Source organism: Leguminivora glycinivorella, chromosome 16, assembly GCF_023078275.1.
Source record: "Leguminivora glycinivorella isolate SPB_JAAS2020 chromosome 16, LegGlyc_1.1, whole genome shotgun sequence".
Taxonomy (NCBI): Eukaryota; Metazoa; Arthropoda; class Insecta; order Lepidoptera; family Tortricidae; genus Leguminivora; species Leguminivora glycinivorella.
In genome coordinates, this window is record NC_062986.1 from 5,132,413 (window position 1) to 5,154,001 (window position 21,589).

At 35.9% G+C, this 21,589-nt stretch overlaps 2 protein-coding genes across 2 annotated transcripts in view; both read right to left on the minus strand.

Annotated features, from left to right (window-relative positions):
- LOC125234674 (putative phosphatidate phosphatase) overlaps positions 1-21,589 on the minus strand; it is a 124,043-nt gene that overhangs the window by 24,058 nt on the left and 78,396 nt on the right. The window contains 2 exon segments of the mRNA XM_048141015.1: positions 13,653-13,795; positions 13,798-13,849. Coding sequence (XP_047996972.1) covers positions 13,653-13,795; positions 13,798-13,849 — 195 coding nt within the window.
- LOC125234675 lies at positions 1,202-3,466 on the minus strand. Its single transcript, XM_048141017.1, has 2 exons — positions 3,218-3,466; positions 1,202-1,653 (listed from the first exon to the last, which is right to left on the minus strand). The coding sequence occupies exons 1-2, from the start codon at positions 3,409-3,411 to the stop codon at positions 1,254-1,256; spliced, it is 594 nt and encodes a 197-aa protein (XP_047996974.1). The 5' UTR covers positions 3,412-3,466; the 3' UTR covers positions 1,202-1,253.

Genomic DNA, 21,589 nt, shown 5'->3' on the forward strand with positions numbered 1-21,589 from the left:
TAAGATAATCGTTCATGAAATTATCATATTACAAAAATACCAAAATATCCATAAGTATCTCTGTAACAGCTGACGTTTATATTTTACTGCCAGAAGGAAATTTCGGTGCCAAAGTAAACGAGCCCACTTGTTTATAAGGCCATTAACATCTGCTTAAGACGATAATAGCATTATAAAATAAACAGAAGTTTACTTAAATACTTGTAAATTCGAGTTTTTCAATGTTTTCTTTCAGTTGCTTCTTTAAAAGAATATTAAAATAGCTAATAAAAAAGAAGTAACAACAGTACTAGTTTTTGCAAACTTTTACAATTGCAATTTAAATGAATGCATAATCATAAAAAGTAACGAAACTACTTTTGTTCTATTTATAAAACACAACAAAAGAATCAGGGTGTTAAAATAGTTGTTGCTTTTTGTTAACAAATTTAACAATAAAACATGTAATTGCTTTAAAGTTAACGACACTAAATAATTTTATGATTATGGCTCTAAGGCAACGGCTTCAAAAGAATCGTTCCATGAAATAAATATTCAAGACAATGAAATATGTCAGTTTGAAGACGTTAGTGATTTGACTTATCGGCATGATTTAATGGAGTTTGAGTCCGATGTACGATCGCATCGCGTTTCATTCAGACAAAGGTGAATGTGAATCCGCCAGGTTACAAGACAAACATAGTCGAAGCACTAATCTATAATAAACTTTATTGATCCGCTAAAAATAACAACGTTAATGCCACGTTCTTTGATGCTTCTTATTGATTGTAGTTGTTCCAACTTGTGAATCAATATTTTGTCATTTTGTTTCAAGTCCTTATTTTTCGACATCTACTCACTTTATTTGATAGGTTCATCAAGGGATCGTAAAGTGTTGACTCTGTCTTCACCGTTCCCAAACTAAGTCAATTGAAAAACCGTGCTGCCTTTTTAGGCATATTTTTATGAAATCAATCTCATTTGGTTCAAATCATACCCCTATCAATATGATTCATTACCTATATAATCTAAATATATGAAATAAAAATAATTTGACACGTGACAGAATAAGAAATCACTATTGATACATTATTCAGTTCTCTCTTCCTTCGTCCAATCCTATTTCGTTCCAAAACAAACATATCAGTTTAATGGTTTGGTTAAATAATTAATTGAAATACGGTTGTACTCACGTTATTATATCGCTATTGCTGCGACATGTTTCGGGCCAATTCGGAGGCCCCTCTTCAGGCGTATAGGAGTTCACGCGACGGCTAGACTCCGCAAACTGAACGCGCCGCTCGCCGCTCCGCCCGCTGCGCGCGCGCTGATAGGACGGGGGAGGGGGGCGCAGAGCAGTCTGCTGCTGTAGTTGTTGTGTAGAGTTCTGATAGCGCGGCTGTGTCGACCGATGGAGGTAAGCACACTGCACTCACTGTGTCCACACGATTGTCAAAACACATTTTCCGCTTCACATTAGGTATTACCGGTTTCCATGCTGGTGGCAACATCCAGCCTCCGTCCCGATTGAAATTAGGGCGGCGTCCGATTTCAATGGCCTCGAGAACTTTGCGTGGTACAAAACATTTCTCCCGTACCAACAACCTTGCTCTATCGAAGCGTATAAAATGGGACGCGCCGGTATCGTACGCGTGCTCTGCCACTGCGGAATTCCTGGCCCCAATTTCATATAGGTGACAGGTGCGACAATTGTCACAAAATATTACATATGTAGAATTATTGGTTTCACCACGCTGACAGGTGCGACAATTGTAGAATACAATTGTCACGACTAAGCATAGGGATAAATGTATCAAATTATGAATAGTAGTTGACTCAAATGGCAATAAGTAAATTTATTTAATGGATATTTTTATATTTATTGGCTGACTATAAATTTAAATGCCTTTGTTAACTTCGATAAAACTTATTTTAAACTATGCATTACCTAAATCCTCTCCCACCATTATATAATTTTCTTCGGTAACATTATTTATGTGTATCAAGTAGGCATTGGTTATGTGTTAGTATTTTGTTTCAAAAACAATATTTCAGTATGGATATAATAAGAAAGATGACTATCTTAAAATTGATTTCCGACCGCAAATTCGTGTTATTTAATAAATTTGATAACAAATTAATATCCGCAATGAAAGTTAATACTTAAATATAAAGGAATAGCTCAACGTTTGATTGAAACGGGTGTATGGCAAAGAAATAGAAATATCTAAGATATATACCTAACTTGGCACTATACTAAGTATTTAATAAGTTTGAATTATTAAGATATACCTATAAAATTTATTTCTTATAAACGTGAATAAAAGAAGAAGAAGTAAAAACATTGACCATTAGGTACTACAATAAAAATATACAAATAACAAATTAAACAAATTAAAACTATTCTAAACTAATAGTTAAAATGCTTAACTAAACTAAAAATATTTGAATTTGGAATTCGGTGTACCTAAATACGAAGGTAACTCGTTCATTTAAAAACGCTCAAATTAATTTGAGGGTATTTGTATAAAATAATATTAATGATAGCTATTTAGGTTCATAGGTATGTAGTATTTTTTATGATACATAAGTTTAAAAACACAATTTAGTATAATAATATGTATTAACGCAGAGAAATCTCAAAAATATACCTAAGTACTAATAATGTTACGAAGGGGCCAATAGCGTTTACTAACAGCAACACTCTTAACTAATCATCGGTAGGCTTTATGCCCTTGTAATAAGGTACTAACATTGCTGCCGATGGTACAATGATAAAAATAAATTGAGATATCCGTAGTTTGCTACAAATTTAATTTCATATTTACGTAGCATTATTGAAACTTATATCGACGGCGAAGTAACAGGAACTCCTAACTAAGTACGAAAACCTAAGGAATTACTATCACTATCACTAATAGTGTCACTATACCACTCGCATGGGCAGCCATTTTGAACAACGTGTATGTCAACCACAAATTACTACAATTGTCACACAATTCGACACATCTTAATCCTCCTGTCGAGATTCACCGACAATTCTACAAATATGTCGCCTAGAAATAATAATTATTGTTTCACAACATAATTGTAATACATACAATTGTAGCAAAATGCCTGTCATGTTTGTAAGCAATTCTATAGAAAATATTTTATAAAATTGTAATTTGTCACCTGTCATCGACAATTGTCGCTCGACATATGTCACTGACAATTGTAGCCTTTTTGAAATAGGGGCCTGGTGTCCATGTTCTTCACGCTTCGTATGTGTTCCGACAACCTCGCGGAGACATTCCTTCCAGTCTCGCCGACATACGCTCTACCACAGTCACAAGGTATCTCGTATACCCCCGGGCTACCCAGTGGGTCCTTATCTTTAGGAGAGCGCAGCACCTGCCTTACCTTTGTGTGGGGGCGGAAAATTGTCCTCATGCTAAACCTACGGCGTAATAGGCGTCCAATGGTATCCGTTACCCCTTTAATGAAAGGCAAGAAAAGGCAAGGTCAGTTTGCGGAGTCTAGCCGTCGCGTGAACTCCTATACGCCTGAAGAGGGGCCTCCGAATTGGCCCGAAACATGTCGCAGCAATAGCGATATAATAACGTGAGTACAACCGTATTTCAATTAATTATTTGAATATGTCTCACGGAAGTTTAACGTGTATGGTTTGGTTAAAGTTAGAAGCGCAAGAGATTTTTCAAATAAAACATAAAAGCATCTCAGTTAAACAATTGGGAATGTATTTGACAAAAATGTAACATTCTCGTATACATACACACTAATTGGTACGCAAGGATCACAAACAAAGACAAAAATTGTAACAACATGTTGGAATTAAAAACAAATTCGCTTGTGATTGAATATTGTGATCATAAAATTAAGAGCGATTAAATTTTAGCTACAAACATAGAGTCTGACTTGCATGACTTTAATATAACTAAACTGTAAGATCATCAGGACAACAGTTTTACAAAAATCACCATCCTAATTTACAGAAACGACATACCTGAACACATTGCCCGGTTCGGTTGTCTAAGAGTAAGAACCCTCAAATAATGGAATATGGCATGAAAGAAGAAAAATATAAACGCTAATCGCTACCACCGAAGCTTCTAGACCTCCCATCCGTTCCATGCGCTCGTCCCAATCGTCACCAAGCCGATAGCGCTAATTGGTCGTTTCAAACAGGCCGCTAATGCGCAAACGCAATAAATCCCTGTGTCGATGACCTCTCCTGATTACGAGCGTTTTCGAAATCCGAATGCTCCAGGGTAGCCAAATGCACAAACGCTTATTACGATTACGATGATATTGTTATCGTAGCTAGTTATTTCTATCGCTCTTCCGTATTGGCGCGACAGAGCCTGATTGCATTTCGATCGGCGCGGCGCCTAGCGTCAACGATTGTCATTTTGGCTACACCGCTACATGCAGTGAAAAGCGTTTTCGAAATTTGAATGCTCCAGAGAAAAAAGTTACATGTAATAAAAACGCTATGCGACTTTGAATTGTAACGCCTATTAGTTTTCAAAACAAACTGGGACCACTTAGTTCTTGTTTTGTTTGGATAATTATGTGTTTTGTTGATTGAGAAATTTCATGTTACCGTTTTAAATCGAAGTTTTAGATTTATTGTTATTAGAGAGGAAATGCATTTAGATATGAATGTATTTTTTATATTAAATTGCCATTATCGTAAACATAGTGCCGTGGTACAGTATAAGGGCCATAAAATACAGCGTGTGTATTCCATACGGGCGAATATCTTAATAACGATTACTATCGGACCCAAGGAGCCTAACTACATGTTTTCTTTTTGAACAGACGAGACTTTTTTTTTCATACATAATAATTCAGCACGCAATGTATTACGTCCACATCAAATAGCGTACCTACCTAATTGTCATTACGACGTTGACGTTTATGTCATGTGAAATTAAGTTGGACGGCGTACATTGCCGTTTGGTTAGATTAAAAAAAATAATTACTCTTAATTAATAACACTTTTTAACAAAATAAATATCGTATACGATTCGTTTGATCAGATACTATAACTGGATACATTATTCGCCCGTATGGAATCCACACGCGGTATAGCTTCTTACGTTATTACTTAACACGACACACAAGTTTATCTTCATTATAATAAAACAGCATGCATACTTCTTAGAAGTTCGTTTATGTGCATACTTTATAAGTACACTAGTTTTTGCCCGCGGCTTCGCTCGCGTTAGAAAGAGACAAAAGTAGCCTATGTCACTCTCCATCCCTTCAAGTATCTCCACTTAAAAAATCACGACAAATCGTCGCTCCATTTTGCCGTTAAGGACGGACAAACAAACAGACACACACACTTTCCCATTTATAATATTAGTATGGATAATAATGTCTAGATTGAATATTATACTTAGTATTACTTACGTAGTTTATATTAGATACTTACATAGAGTTTCTCGTACCTCCGAATTTGTCATTACAACGTTTGTGCAAACTTCATTTGGTCCGATAAGATGGTACAAAGATGTTGCCTATATCATGGCTAAGAAAAAACAACTCGGAACAAGATAAATCGGACCATACGCTGTATACAAGTCGAAGAGATAAGATCTCTATCTTGCTTTACCATAACATGTTTAATGGTGTTATCAATGCTCGAACTTTGCCTCATTAACGCTATAAACGTCGTATAAAAATTGCTACAAGATAACCCGGAGTTCAAGAGCAATTACGAAATGGACAAGAATAATGTCGAATAAAATCGTCTTAATATGTAAGGGACATAAAATAGGGCAATAGGTTGGATTTGATATCATTTTAGAAACCGTAATATAATATGATAATGATAGGTAACTTGATAATGATAACATATAATGCAAGTTTGAAAAAACAAGGGAAAAGTAAGTATAAAGAATGCTGAATTGAGAACAAAATACGGGAGAGAACACCATTGACAATTCATAATCTCCAAAACAAAATAAATTATTAATAGCATTTAAATAGCACACGTGCCGTGCCGTGCAAATAAACAAGAGCACGACACATGATCTCTTTATTTTTTAATGTATCTTAAAATACTCTAACTCCACCAGTCACTAATCATCGCTCCAAACGAAACAAACGAACTTGGACATTATTAGCATTTCAACGTCAAGTAATTTGTAACAGTCTTCCGAAAATAAGTCAGTAATAATACGAGAGAAGACAACGAGGGACCAAATCACTTACAAGACGTAGCCGGTCGGGCTGGAGATGAAATAAAACGAGTTGAGACAGTTGATCGTATCCGGTCCAAATGGTGCAAAAATGGTTGGAAGAGGCCAGGCGAGATTGTAATGAGAAAATATTATTATAGGACTCAGAATAAAAAGCATCGTAAGTAGAAAATGTTTTAAACATAAATAGGTACTAAAAGGTTTTAAAACTTTGGTCGTAAAGTAACTCGTAAGCTCGTAAAGAAACAATTTATCTAAAACCCCTTTTAGAAAATTTACAATTTGAATACTTCATCGTTTTAGTAATGACGCGTAAGTATATAACAGATAAAATAGCTTACGCAACTTCGTCAAAAAAAAAGCAATTTAGCCGAGACTTTAAAATCAAAAAGACAAGTTGTAGTATACAAAAACTACCTATATCAAATAAGATGGAACGAAGATGAAAGCCTTGCCAATCATCAACGCAATTTGCAAAGATTAAGATCTTCACGACATTGTATTTGAACAATGCAAAAGTCAATCATAAGTGAATGAAAAAAGAGATTGCTAACCCCATTTATCTCGCAACTCATTCGCTCCACATAAATAACACCCAAACGATCATGACAAGACTAATTTGAAAATATATTCATTGTCACGCAAATACACTTGAAAGAGCTTTCGAAATACAAACGAATGAACATACTCAACGTATCCAGAGTGTTGGTGAAGATGACAATGCTGATTCAAGTACTTGTGCTTCTGAAGCGTTTTAAAAGCAAATAAGTTACGCATGGAAGGGTTTGAAACAGATGGCCAGTACGTGACAGATACGAAAAATAATAATGATAACGAAATCAATAAGGTTTCTCATCACGATGACAGTTGTGGGGTTTTATATGAACCATGTGAGGAGGAATAAAAGATTCAAGGGCATGGGGATAGCAGAATGCAGAATGCATCGTCGCGAGTCGCTAGCCAAGCGTGCAGTGGTTTGAACACACCTTTGTTTGAATGAAACGATTTCAACTGCTTGCCTGGTCATATAATGATTGCTATTAGATGTGCGAGAGTAAGCGAGTCAAGGTCTCAGAGACCAGTGTAAAAGGAACTGGAGTTCCGCTACGTTTATATGTAAACAAAAATGAGATGTATACTGGTCCCATAGCAATTAAAGTCACTTTGAATGCCGACGATTCCCCTTCAGTAACGTCACTCAAACGATCATTTACATAAACCAAATATAGTTGTGCAAGGTAATGAGCAGCAATTTAAATAAAAACGTCAAGGGGTCAGACTGGAGCAAAACTCAACCGTTTTGTTATGGCTCTTCCTTCTAATTAGTAAATCCCTAAACGCTATTTTTAAAACTATTTGTCTCATGTTACCTGCACTTAAGAGAATTCATTAGACATTTTGACAGAATACATTCTCCACAAATATTTTGGACAGCATGCACAAACTATCAGTATAACAAAATAAAGTTGACATTAAGGTATTTTTGAATGTGTATTTTGGAAGATATGTAGTAAAATGGGGCTCTTAATGAATGATGAATATACATGATTTTAGAGTTTCTTTTAGCAATAATTTCACACACATTAAAATTCTGACATCACGCTCAAAGAGAACCTTCTAATTCTGGCAAAAAATAACCCACACGAACATTTACGTCACCGCGACGAATAAAACGGCACTAAAACACCTACGGCTAGTAACAATGCAAATAAAAACGTTAAAACTAGCATTCAACGTAATGCTCAAAATATCCTCAAGTTTTTGATCGAAAATAAAAGATAAATGATAATAATGCACATTGAAACCTTGAACTGTGTACTGTGTAGTTCAGTGCCAAGGTTTGCGAAGCGAAATAACCTTTCTCTCCGCATGCAATATATATAAATGGAAATAAAAACGGTAATCTTGGTTTAGTGCCCGTCAAAAAATCTACAGAATTTCATTAAGATGCTCAAGGTACAACGCAAATGGATCGGCATTGGCAGAAGCAAACATAACCATTAAATTAACATTGACAATGATCCTGAGTCCTGGCAATGGTATCCTGTCGGTAGCGAGTGACAAAACGAATAAAGTGTTAAAATAAAACCGCTTTATTCCTCAGAACAATTAATTAAAAGACAATAAAACACCTAAGGCTAGTTAGGACGCAAATAAAAACGTTAAAGCATATGGTTTACCGCCGTTGGTCCAATAAGTCAAATTACAAGACGCGGGGCGGCGAAGCGCATCGCCGTGCATTATTTATACCGGCTGCACCTCTTTACTGCGTGTACGCACGTACGGGTTTAACGACTATAAATGTATTGATTCTCTACAGAGTTACCTGATAATAGATGGAAATATACGACGAGGTATGTCTTGCATGTTACAGTAAACATGTAAGTCAGAGATTTTTCCTTAAACGCCAAAAAGAAGAGAAAGCCACGTCAGGACATTCAGGATGCCTAGCCAATATAGCAATCATTCGCAGAAAAACGAAATAAAGCGCTGTCTAACTCTATTACACTAATACGGAAGTGTGATGGAGATATATAAGATGGCCAAGTCCTCTAAATTCATATCGCTAAAGTTACAACGGTCTACCTTACTTCTGGTTTTAAGATGTTTTTATTTTATTGTATGTCAATCTTACAAATAATATTTATTGAGAAAAATTGCGAAGTGTGTAGTTTATTGAACTTTATAATTGGTGAAAGAAAACGCTTTAACTAATTATTCGCTCTTAGAATCGTACGCACGAGTCTGATATTAAACGACAAGATTTATTATCTACATTTACATGATTTGCCGAATTATAAAACGCCAGATAACTCTTGCGCTAAATTTGTAAAATACCAATAGTTTTTTAGGCAATATGCCAATGTGGCATGGCATCACCAATAGATTTTAATTCAGTTCAACAAGGTTGATGTTTTATTCAAAGTTCAGAGACCCGAGAGTCAGGTCTGAGTTTCTGTGATACAAAAAAATGGTAAATGTGTGGCTCAGTAAATTATCTCACAAGTAGTCAAGTTTTGGAGATTCATTAGATTACAATACAAGTCCAACTAGACGAGAGCAATATGACAAATAGAAGCAGCACAACTGGTATTCATAAAGAAATGGCAATGAAGATTTGATATTCTAAATTCTAAAATGGAAAAATATATCTGAGTATTTTGTTACTTACTTACTTGATGAATAAAAAGTAGAATTCAGTCTAACGACATCATGCTGAGTAAAACCTTATAAAATAAGATAAAGAAGAGGTAACAATCAAGCCAAAAAGCATTCCATTGAAATCAGCGCGGTCCCGTCCGAAATATTAAAGCGTGTGTAGCCATCAAACAGAGATGCCGAGACAGCCACCCAGACGCTAAAACGTCACTTAAGACTGCATAGACTGCGTAAATATAGCGCTTTGCAGGATTAACGCACGCATCCTTGACTGCCAGTATGTACTCTGTTTTGAGCCTGAAATATGTTGCGGATTTTAAACTCAAATGTTTTACGCGAAGGGAGCAACTTTGGTTGTAAAACCAATAATATAAACATTAAATATTACATAATGGCTATTGTAGTTAACCTTCAATACTGATTTGTATAATCTATCCTTATTTTTAACCGACTTCAAAAAAGGAGGAGGTTCTCAATTCGACTGAATGTTTTTTTTTTTTATTTTTTTTTTTTTTTTTTTTTTGTATGTATGTTACTCGATATCTCCGAGAATCGTGGACCGATTTTCAAAATTTTTTTTTGATCGAACCGGTATAACCCCGAGATGGTCCCATTGGCACCAAGTCAGGGTCTGATGATGGGATCCTGGAGAAATCGAGGGAACTCTTCAAATGTTATAGGCACATGTAATGTTTTTAGTCTATTTTTCAAAGGTATACCAGTATTTACGTCTGATGGTAATAATTTTATGTGGCTGAGCTGATGATGGAAGGTCAACTCCTCAATGGTTAGGAGTTAAAGGATAATTCTTTCACTACTGTACATGTATTCGGACTGATACATATAATATCACTAGGAACCACTAAAAATCAACAAATAAATATACTTTTTAACAAAAAATAAAACCGCCTTCAAAAATAAGCGTGTTACAAAACACGGAGAAACTAAAAAGCCAAAAATAATAAACCTTTCAATTCAGATTTCTTATCGTATTGCAATAAGCTAAACATCCAAATTATAAACAAATCAATTATTTTTGGAGTCGGTACCAGCCTGTGTATGGTTGGGTGGGGCAAACAGGCAATAGCAAGGCGACGAACAGGTCTGGTACCGACTACAAAAATAATTGATTTGTTTATAATTTGGATGTTTAGCTTATTGCAATACGATAAGAAATCTGAATTGAAAGGTTTATTATTTTTGGCTTTTTAGTTTCTCCGTGTTTTGTAACACGCTTATTTTTGAAGGCGGTTTTATTTTTTGTTATCTCTGCAACGTTCGAATTTGTCAAGCTACTTCAGTCTACCTCAAGTACCTCAGAACTTTTTGTCCTAAGACGGGCTGAAATAAGTTCGTAAGTTTCCGTGAAAATACGATGGTGGAAGATTAAGAAAAAGCTGTAACCTGCTGCTGCTGCTGTAAGCTGTTCGTCCTACACAAACAGTTAAGGATACATTTGGATCAACTGCAGCTGCATTATATATTGTTCGTCGTTATTGCTCACTGTAAATTACCTTGATCACCCATCACCCAATGAGTGACGTGCCAAATTTACCTTGATCACCTAATGAGTGACGCGCCGAAGATACAGGCGTTTGTCACACAAAGTCGAAGCTTGAAAACTTTAAAAAAAGTTCTTGTTCATCTAACTCTTTACTGGCAGAATTCCCAAAAACAATAAACTATTTTATTTACAACTGTAGCACGAATTAATCGATCTTTATTATTAGGTAAATCCCTTGTTAATCTCTTGTCGTTTATAATCACAGCGCTGCGTATCATTCTAGGAACATGGGATTAAAGCAAGAACGTTCCGAGTAAAATACATACGTGACTGTTTAATTTTCTTTCCCTCGAATCAATATTTTATCTAAAATTCACAGAATACGAACCAATAAAATAGCAAGATAGACCCTTGTCGGTTAAAACCCTAATATACCTCTAATGTGGAAGTCTATGACTCTATGCTATTATAAGTATATAAGGTCCTAATTTATTAGTTGCAGATATTTTAACACATGATACTTTACATTAAAATAATTAACTTTAAATATAAATTAAGAAATCTTTTCATGTAACTTTTTTGATTTCATTTTCCTAACAAAAAAATTAATTATAATTTCGTCTAAAAAAAATCATCATGTGCATTATCACATGTCACAATAACACTGTCTGTCATGTCAACAATTGTTTGTTGTAAATGCCGTAAAGGTTCGGCGGGAAAACTGCACATGTCATTGAAGTGGCCAGTTACAGTTAAGTGGTACATAAAAGAGGTACTTACTAGAATCTGTTCAATGAGTTTTCATTTAATAATCACATAAACAGGGTGTTTTTACGTAGCAAATTTGTTTTTCCGTTTTCTCCAAAAAAACATCGTAAAAGCTATAATGTTTCACGGTTTAATATACTCCAGAGACCGAGTACTATCAGCTGTAAAAATATCTGCATCTAATAAATTAGGACCTTATATAATTAGAATTTTGTTCCGCTGAAGTTGATATTGGTCTATCTGTTATTCGCCCTGTTACTTTTTGTGAATAACTAACAAGACGATATCGTCCCGAGATTATTCTGGGGACTATTGCAGGCCTTGCAATTTTTGCCAAAATTGAGCATTAATACAAATTTGCATAGCATTTGGCACGACAACTTAGCAGGATCCCACTCTAGACTCCGATGACGCAACAATGCAACGTCTAGATAGGTCACGTCAAGTGGATTCAATTAGGTATGTTTGACGCTGGAGGTCAATCGAGAATTATAGTACCTAAGTGATAGTATAAATTTATACCTTATAAGTAAATCTCACTGTCTTTGCACTTAGAAAACCTTCGTGAAACACAGGTTCTTAATAGTGTTAATTGCTTAAATGGTTATTATTTTTTTGACATGTGTGAAAAGTTATTGACTATTAAATTTATCAATTAAGAATTCAAAAGTAAGGCGGATATACAATTGTTCATGTAAATAATCAAATTACTCCATATTTCTTGATTATTTCTTAATTTTATTATAAACACGTAGGAAAGTAAGATATGTAGTTTCATTTAACTGCTAGACGATGCGTGAAGGCACAAACCGCGAATGCACTCATAAAATAACCATAAAACAATCTCAACTATCTTATTTTAATACAAATGAGGGATCTAAACACTTACTTAACAAGGCTAATAGAATATTGAATACAGATCATTTGAGCTGCCGGGCTATGTGAAGAAATAGGCATACCAACTTAATTAGACACGTTTTAGCCATTAAAGAGGAAAAATCGTGACGAAGACATATTCTTTTTTGTTCGTTACTGAAGCCTAAATAACACAGGTTCACTACATCTGCGCTTTTTCTCAAATAAATAAGTGTATTGTTAATGTTACCTAGATTTATTCACACTTCACTACTGATGGCCCTAAAGAGACAGCATGAAATTTTCCATTAGGTATACGTGAAAATGTTCACGTATGCGATTCCACGTTCACTGTTATCAGAGACATGTTTTGCCAATGCAAATGTGTCCACGTCACAGCCTTCATATTGTGTAATTGGTATTGTAGATTTTGCCTGGTTTGTTTTATGATAATCTATTCTATTGTTCTTGTCAACTTGGCATAACTGTTGATGTTATCTAATTTACTTTTTTACGATACCTTCCCTGAGTTCCCTGCACTAATGATATCTATGTGTAGGTAATTATTGTGCGAACTATGATAGGAATTACTGATGAATTACAAGTTTATTTAATAAATAGCGTTTATCGTGTGATGGATATGAAAAAAAATAATTAAAGTTGTTTTATAGCCACTTCACGTATCCAACTGCATACTTAATTACTAGCTTGACTTGGCCATTAAATAGGGTTTCAAATTCAATTTCATTAAAATCTGTCCTGCTGCGAGAATAAGTATCCACGCAACAAAATTATCACTTTATATTTTTTACATGCTGCGACTCTATTTACATAACACTGTTCATGACACAAATGACAGTGTTCATGTAGCATATCTAAAAAGTTAAATTTTCCTAGAATACTGGTTATAGGTACTTCCTTGAACTAGCCTTCTTGCTAAAATTATGAAAACCACAGACTTAATCATTATTTTATCAGATTTATCAGGGAGCAGGGTATATTTGTGAGTTGTGACACATCTAAAACAGATTTTGTCCAAAGCTAAAATTTGTGAACTGAACCTGACAATAGAACTTTCACGGCATATTTACAGATACTTAGAATTCCATAGCTCCTTTGCTTCCTGATTGATGTTAAATCGTGTTGGGATCAGACATTATTGAAAGTATACTTACATCAAAGAAGTGCGGCCGTAGCCTCCCGATGGTGTACTTGGCGATGTCGGTGGTCAGCTGCTGGCAGGCGCAACCGAACAAGAAGACACCAACAACTCTGTAGGCCTCCCACACCCAGGTGGGGATCTCTCTGCCCAGTAGCTCCGCGGACGGCCGCTTTTGTGGTCTCGGAGGTGGATCCATTCGGTAAGGCACATCTGGAGACAAAAAAACTGATTGAGTTGTGTGGGTGTGGCATATCCAAACTAGATTGGATGTTTTTGTCAAACTTTAATGAGCACGCGACATGAACACGTGTTAAACATGCGAACAATTATATTTGCATAAACATTATTAGCGTCACATACTTTAATCTAACGATCTCTTGAAAGCGTACGTTCAGTCAGTTGCTCATTTATGTGGTATTTGAAGTAGTTTTAATGTACCGTGACGCTACATAAAGTATAACTATAATAATAACAATTTTTAATTTATTACTTTCATCTTGATGTTATCCATATTCAATATTCAATGTGCAAACGTCGTTACTTATAATCTATAGACTCTTTTTTCCGAAGTGTCGATTCTCCCAGTTTTAGCTTTCCTACTACTTTAAATTTAGCTCCCATTATTTCAGACTAATTGTTTTAAAGCTACTTATAATTGTTTTATTCTTCGTTCCCAACCGTTTCTACTTTAGCACACTTAATGCCCGTTTAATTCGCGTCGTAAAACCAATTATGTTGTTTTACGACTGTATGAGGAACTGTTTTCACAATAGGACGGCGATCAAATCGTTACCCACAACAGCTGAGAATTTTAAGCTACATTTACTGTTCAGCATAAAAGACTGAAATACTGGGCACTTGGACAGTGTAGTTGGTCGTATTTCATTTCAATCAGAAATATTAAAAGTAACGAAAGATAAAAAATGTAGGTGCTAATTTTAATTACCCTTCTTGGCAAAGATTTACATCCATCCATACTAATATTATAAATGCGAAAGTAACTCTGTCTGTCTGTCTGTCTGTCTGTCTGTCTGTCTGTCTGTCTGTCTGTCTGTCTGTCTGTTACGCTTTCCCGCTTAAACCACGCAACCGATTTTGATGAAATTTGGAACAGACAATCTTTAGACCCTGAGACAGAACATAGGCTACTTTTTATTTCGAAAAAAAGGGATGAAGGGGTTGAAAAAGAGGTTGAAAGTTTGTATGGGATTTCTTAATTTTAAATGATAAAACCATGAAACTTTATATTTTAGCACTTGATAAGAAATCATTAAACATATATTTAAAGTCACATACAGGTCGAACGCGATTAATTAACATTATTTTTACCTTTAAAATAAACATGGTGGGAAATAAACATTAACTAAAAGCGGGTAGATTATATTTATTTGTCTACCCCGAACATTTATATAAATGAATATCGGGTAGTTTTGTGTTGTTTACATCTCCGGTGACATTTTGCTGGGACGTCAGTCTTCCGCGACCACGGCCAGTGCAACCTGGCCGAAACGTTGGGAAAAAAGGTAAAAATAATGTTAATTAATCGCGTTCGACCTGTATGTGACTTTAAATATGTGTACAAAGCGCGAGAACTTAAAGTGTTATATCATTAAACATCTTGACAAGGGATAGGGATAGGGATAGGGATAGGGATAGCGATAGGGATAGCGATAGGGAAAGCGATAGTGATAGCGATAGGGATAGCGATAGGGATAGCGATAGGGATAGCGATAGCGATAGCGATAGCGATAACGATAGCGATAGCGGTAGCGGTAGCGATAGCGATAGCGATAGCGATAGCGATAGCGATAGCGATAGCGATAGCGATAGCGATAGCGATAGCGATAGCGATAGCGATAGCGATAGCGATAGCGATAGCGATAGCGATACGGATACGGATACGGATACGGATACGGATAATATGGGTATCGTTAGCGGGATACGGATAATCGGTCGGCGGTCTCTTACAATCAATGTGCTCTAAGACGATCGTTGTTTGCTTGCTTGAAGATTACGTTTGCGATAAGTATAAGCAAAATGTAAAAAATTGTAAGGGATAATAGAAAAAAGTACTTTTTACCCACCGATCATAGTGTCGAAATACGGGCTATGTGGGATGTTTATAAAGGTTTCCCCAGCGTATATAGAATTACCTACGCTGTGGTCGATGTGTAATATTTCTACAATCATTGCAAGCAAAAGTATTATGTGCAATCGAAATAATCGCAGATAAATATACCTACAGAGAAACCTACGGTCCCTACGGATCCAAATGAAAATCTTAATGAATACTTTTATTACGCGGGCGAAGCCGCGGGTAAAAGCTAGTACAACAATAAAAACAGCACATTGAAATATCTAATAATCATGTCCAGTATGTATCACGGATTATGCTGCATCATTCAGTGTACCATACGTTAGAAAAAATGTGCTCACCTGTGTGTAACCTACGCATCTACACATACTTAGCAAGCCCTATTTGGAAAGTCGTAAGACTCGCATGTGACTCATCAAGTTATCAGTCTCATATACTGCAATGTCAATGACGTTCAAGTCTGCACGTCATGCACAAGCAGTTTTATACATCATTCTCTCGATATATTTACTGAGTCTCGTGACCCCTTTTCAACTATTAGGAAAAACAGCTATATGAATAAAAAGTAAAAGGAATTAAAACAAATAACCGATAAAGTATACAATTTCAGGGATCGCGTATAAGTACGCAATAAGGACACATGGCCCAAACCAAACGCTGAAAGTGGCACAGCAACATCCCGTATCTCGATAGTGTCTTTGACCCTAGAGATAAGCGGTGGCATAACGAGGATAACTGCAGGCCGTGTGTTTGTTACGGCCGAAGTTGAGTCGAGTCCTATGAAAATTTCGAGTTAGGTGATCTGGAAATCAATATCAAGTATGTGAGAATAAAGTGCGCTCTTCAACTGGTTCGCTTTAAATTTCGACTCTGTAATGGAGGGATAATATACAACGCTGTCGCAACCACAATAGCCCATTTGCCAATTATTTTCCTGAACTTATTCGTGCTTCAACTAGTATAATTTGAACCACACGTTCTTATGAATTGTGCGAAATCAGAATTCAGACTGAAACTGGTTGTAAGCGTTGTCAATAATGCAGTAGATTGTGGCCTTGTTGATATGGTCCAGGGTCGTATCGCACGCGCGCAACATATTGATATTCGCGAATCTGAATTAGGTTTTTCATTGACATCGAATTGGGAATTAGAGCCATCGATTTTTTTACAGTGTAAAATGGTGGTCTGACTTATTATACAGAAACCTGAAGGAGCAATACGCAACCAAAAACATATTTTAGTTGGTAACAACGCGAACAAAGCTTAGTGCAAAATAGGAACTTTATAGTGAACTTACCGTAACCTTACGTAAGTATTTAGGTGCTTATTCAAGGCACCTAAATACTTACGTAAATTATATATTCTGTGGTAAAAGGATCTGATTTTCATAACAGTAATGTTATCCAGCGGAAAGTTCAGTAGACAAGGTCAGTTATCAATGTATTTATCATATAAATATCCTCTGAATATATTAGGAGAAAACCATAATATTTCTATAGAATTAGAAGTGTGCGGTAAGTGCCTTCTTTGCATCTTTATCTCCGCAAATGCTATCCGATACGAATCGAATCACTTCAAATAGCTAATTCATATTACACTTATCGTAAATGTACCTGTTGCAAAAGCTTTTAGTGCCTTGTTTGTATCTAAAACCACTTAAAATAGTTTCTTTAACGGCTTTGATGCGTGCAAATTATAATTTAACTGAACTGAAAACTAACCAAGAGTCAAAGAAAACAACTTTAAGACTCTTTATTTACATAAAAATATCGAAATCGATGTATTGAGTTGACTGTGGCGGAGCGTCGATACAACTCGATTCCCAACGGGTTCCCTAAAATTCTCTAGTATCTGTAGAAGTCCATACAAAACACATTCCAAAAACCCCTCCGGCTTTACCAACGAAAATTTTCACGCCCCGCCACTGCTAGAAGCTAATAGAAGAGGTAAACAAGATTTGGTTAGCAACGGTGAAATATATCGAGCGATATGTACACAATCATTGCTTGTAAACATTGATATGCGTGAGTTAGAAATGAATATTTTGGAACACACAGACAGACCTTTCAAGAAATTCATGGGAAAGCGGTTTCACAATATTTCACATGCTAATAGAAATCGACGCAAAACAAAATACTATGAAAGGACTTCTTCAAATTGTAGATTCCTGTGTAAGTACGGAGATGTCTAATATTGCTATGTTGCCCAACTAAAACGGACGTTGACGAATCTCAACGATTTTTACTGTTTAACCGCAAACAAGCAACTCACTGCTTTGGACTCAGTGGAGCGCAGAGCCAGGAGGATGATTGGCGACAAGAAGCTAACGGCCAAGCTACAGTCTTTGGCCCATCGGCGGAAAGTCGCTAGTCTGTCGGTGTTTTACAGGTTGCACTTCGGGGAGTGTGCTCAAGAGCTACACGAGCTTATTCCACCGTCCCCATTCTACCATCGGACTCTTAGACGCACGGCAGGTCTCCATCCTTACTTGGTGGATATTCCACGAATCCGTACGAAGCGCTTTGCTTCTTCTTTTCTTATGCGCACTGCCAAGGAGTGGAATTCCTTGCCGGCGGCTATATTTCCGAGCTCATATAAACCGGCAACCTTCAAATCAAGAGTGAACAGGCATCTTCTGGGCGAGCTCACTCCATCGTAGGCCACGTCTTTGCCTTTGGCTAGTCTGTGGTCAAGAGTAAGCCCATTTATAATAATAAAAAATAAAAAAATGTTATCATTATCGTACATGTTTTTATTTGTCTAACTTGACGTTGACTGCCTTTGCCAATGCATTTAGTACTAAATGGAGCGTATCACATCAATTTTCAAATCACATTATCATTCTTATGTCCACTGAAGGCTGTCATGTACTTCAGCTTAATTGTAATTCCTATGTCCAGACTGTCATGGCGCCCGTTCCGCACCCATTGCGATCGCAATCGATACAAAGCTATGCATCGATATATCGCTCTAATAAATAACAATCGATGATGAATGGAAAAGCGGAAAGGGAAATCCGTCTATAGACGGTTCCGTGGATAGTGCAAATATTGATGATGAGTTTGTAAACAAAAAGAAAGACGATAAGGAAGGATCACAAGTAATTGGTCCAGAAAATTGCCCAAATCGTATACTTAACATGCTTTCAATCTAATTTCCCTACAAAAATGTAAATAAATAATTTGATACTTCGTACCTCTAAAGGTACTTACAGAAACTTAATAAGCGCATTTATTATTTGGATTACCTTTTAGTTTCAAACTACCGCTTGCAAAACATATCATCAATGATTTTTATTGCTGATGGTCATCGTTAAGAATTAAGATCAGGCCATCTACTTTTTCTTTGGTTAGACTTTCCTCTGATAGCCCTCCGCATCATCGTTAATCTTTCTTGTTAATTGACTATAATTCCCGATATCGATATTACAAAAAGTTTTTGAGCACGTTAGGCATTATTTGCCTTGGCACTGCATTATCTTTGATAAAGTACCATTAAAATATTTCAGATAACTTAAAAAGAAAACAGAGAAAGTATTATTCCGATAACCGATAACACCCATAAGTATAATAGCCCTTTATCACACAAACCAATTACTACAAAGTAATAATAGATGATATCTCGGTAAAAGACAAATGACCGGCCATTAAAGACTGCGTGTATTGATTAATAATTATTATGCAAATCATAATAAGAGAGTTGCATAAACTCGTTCACGGCCACAGACATATAATACGGGATACGAGCATAGATGAAGTCAATTAATGTTTAACTCACAATATTTGCGCAGATTTATGCATATTTCTTCTTATGGTGAAAATTTGACAGCTTTAATCTAGTCAATAAGTACTGTAAAGGTGATTATTGACAGGTGAGGTTCTCGCTTCCTAGAAAATATTTTGATTAAGAATCTGCGCACATTTTTGAAAACGTTCCCGTGGATTAACTAAACGTTTAATTTAATAATTTCGTTTATTTAATTAGGTAATCAATACAGAATTGACACCAGCAATGCAATGTAACAAAATACCTGGAGACTAAATTCCCCGGAAATTTTCCAAGATAATTTAATTTTCCATAAAAAAACAGGTATACGATGCTACAAGGGTGCCGCCTTGAACCCATTCCAGTCTGTGTGAAATCCATTCATAAAATATGTCTGTAACCACGACACTGGCAATACGACCCATGTTTTTACTATAAATACCTTGCGATGCACCAACCGTGGTCCAAGAGCAACGCTTTCTTTCCAACACGGATACTATGTTATTAAGGTGACAGATAGATGGCGACAGTCGAGTCGAGCTGCGTTAGTCAATGGTAATCGCATACAAAAACGGCAATCGACAAGAAACAATAACAGTGTATATTAATAATCAGACATCGTAATTTTTGTGTAGCATTGTCCCGTTAAAGGAATTGTATATACTCGGGTATCCCAGCTGGAATAGTTAATTAGGATTAATTACAGTAAAATGAGCCTTAATTGATCATCTACCAAGAAAACAGATGTATGAATTCCTTTATTTCTATCATGCTGCAACGAAATTGCTGGAAAAGTTATAATCATTGGCACTACAAAAATTCACAGGATTATTTGAAGTTTTATTGTGGCATTTTCTTTCAACGTTTGTCATTTAGAGAGGCATCAAGTTGCAACGTTACTGCTGCAGACTTGACGCAAGTAATAAACAGAAATATGTATATATTATATAACATAACCGTCATTTATCATAAAAAAAGTGTTTTTTCGTTGACTCATTGCTGTCGCCATCAACATGTCCGCTCAATTTATAAAAATATTGACATAATTTGCAGCTGCAGCAACGTCAGCAACGTCGTTGGAGTCGCATTCGGCATGCAACCTTAACTGCTTTGCCCCTGATTTTGTCTGATCAAATGTGCCATAATCATGCAATCCGAGAATGCAAACAGCAATGTTGATTGTAATTTATGAGGTGCAACCGGCGCAGGTAGCGAATGATATGGCTGAAGTAGGCTAATTGTTTTACTAAACGCACGGGTAAAAGATGCGGCTGTAGAATCTTGCTTGTCTTAGTGATGGTAACTTATCACTGGTAAACCTGCGAGATAGTCTAAGTTACGGCTTGCAGATTTCAGATAATTTCTAAGAGTTATTTTTGAAGGCACTGTTTCTTCATTAGGTACCTATATTGATAGCTCTTAGTGACAAAATGTGACACGATTATGTAAAATACAAACAACACAATTATATGTACTTATAAGTAGAAGAGAAGTACGAAATAAAAAGTTTTGTTTACAGGAAATGACTATGTCTTAGTTAGCAAATAAATCTATTAATTAAATGTCAAGTCAGTTTAGTACCTAGTCAGTCAGGATATTTACCTTCATATTAGTATTACTAGGAATTATTAGGTCTTTACATCATTTATAAGCATAATCATAATCGTTTAAATACTTATAAGGAAGAAAGGAGACAGGATGCGGATTATCCACATCCACATAGTTATTAAAGAATTATTCATACTATAAATAGGCATAATGTCACGGTATCCTAAACTTTCTTAAGGCAAGAAAGGATTAGTTTGTATTATAATATAATCATAAGTTAGTACAGAAAAGCTATTTCTGTAAGAGATACGAGACAGACGAGACGGCCGTAGATTAACATCTACAAGATGGAGCATAATATACCAAACCTGCATGTACCTAGAAGAAAGCACGCGTTCTCAACTCATACCGTTCAACTTAACGTCAAGGATTTGGTCAAATATAAGATCCGGTGTATAAGTTACAGATGTAGTGCGAAAAGATTTGCCTTCGAATTGTTACGGAAGCGTATGAACGTGTCATGCTATTTCAGTCAGTCTCAG

What these genes read in the sequence shown, in the direction of transcription:
- LOC125234675 (XM_048141017.1), bottom strand. Translation starts at nt 3,411, where the DNA reads ATGAGGACAATTTTCCGCCCCCACACAAAGGTAAGGCAGGTGCTGCGC. An exon ending in GTGAAGAACATGGACACCAG is followed by an intron (nt 1,654 to 3,217) that starts GCCCCTATTTCA and finishes AATTGGGGCCAG; the next exon opens with GAATTCCGCAGTGGCAGAGC.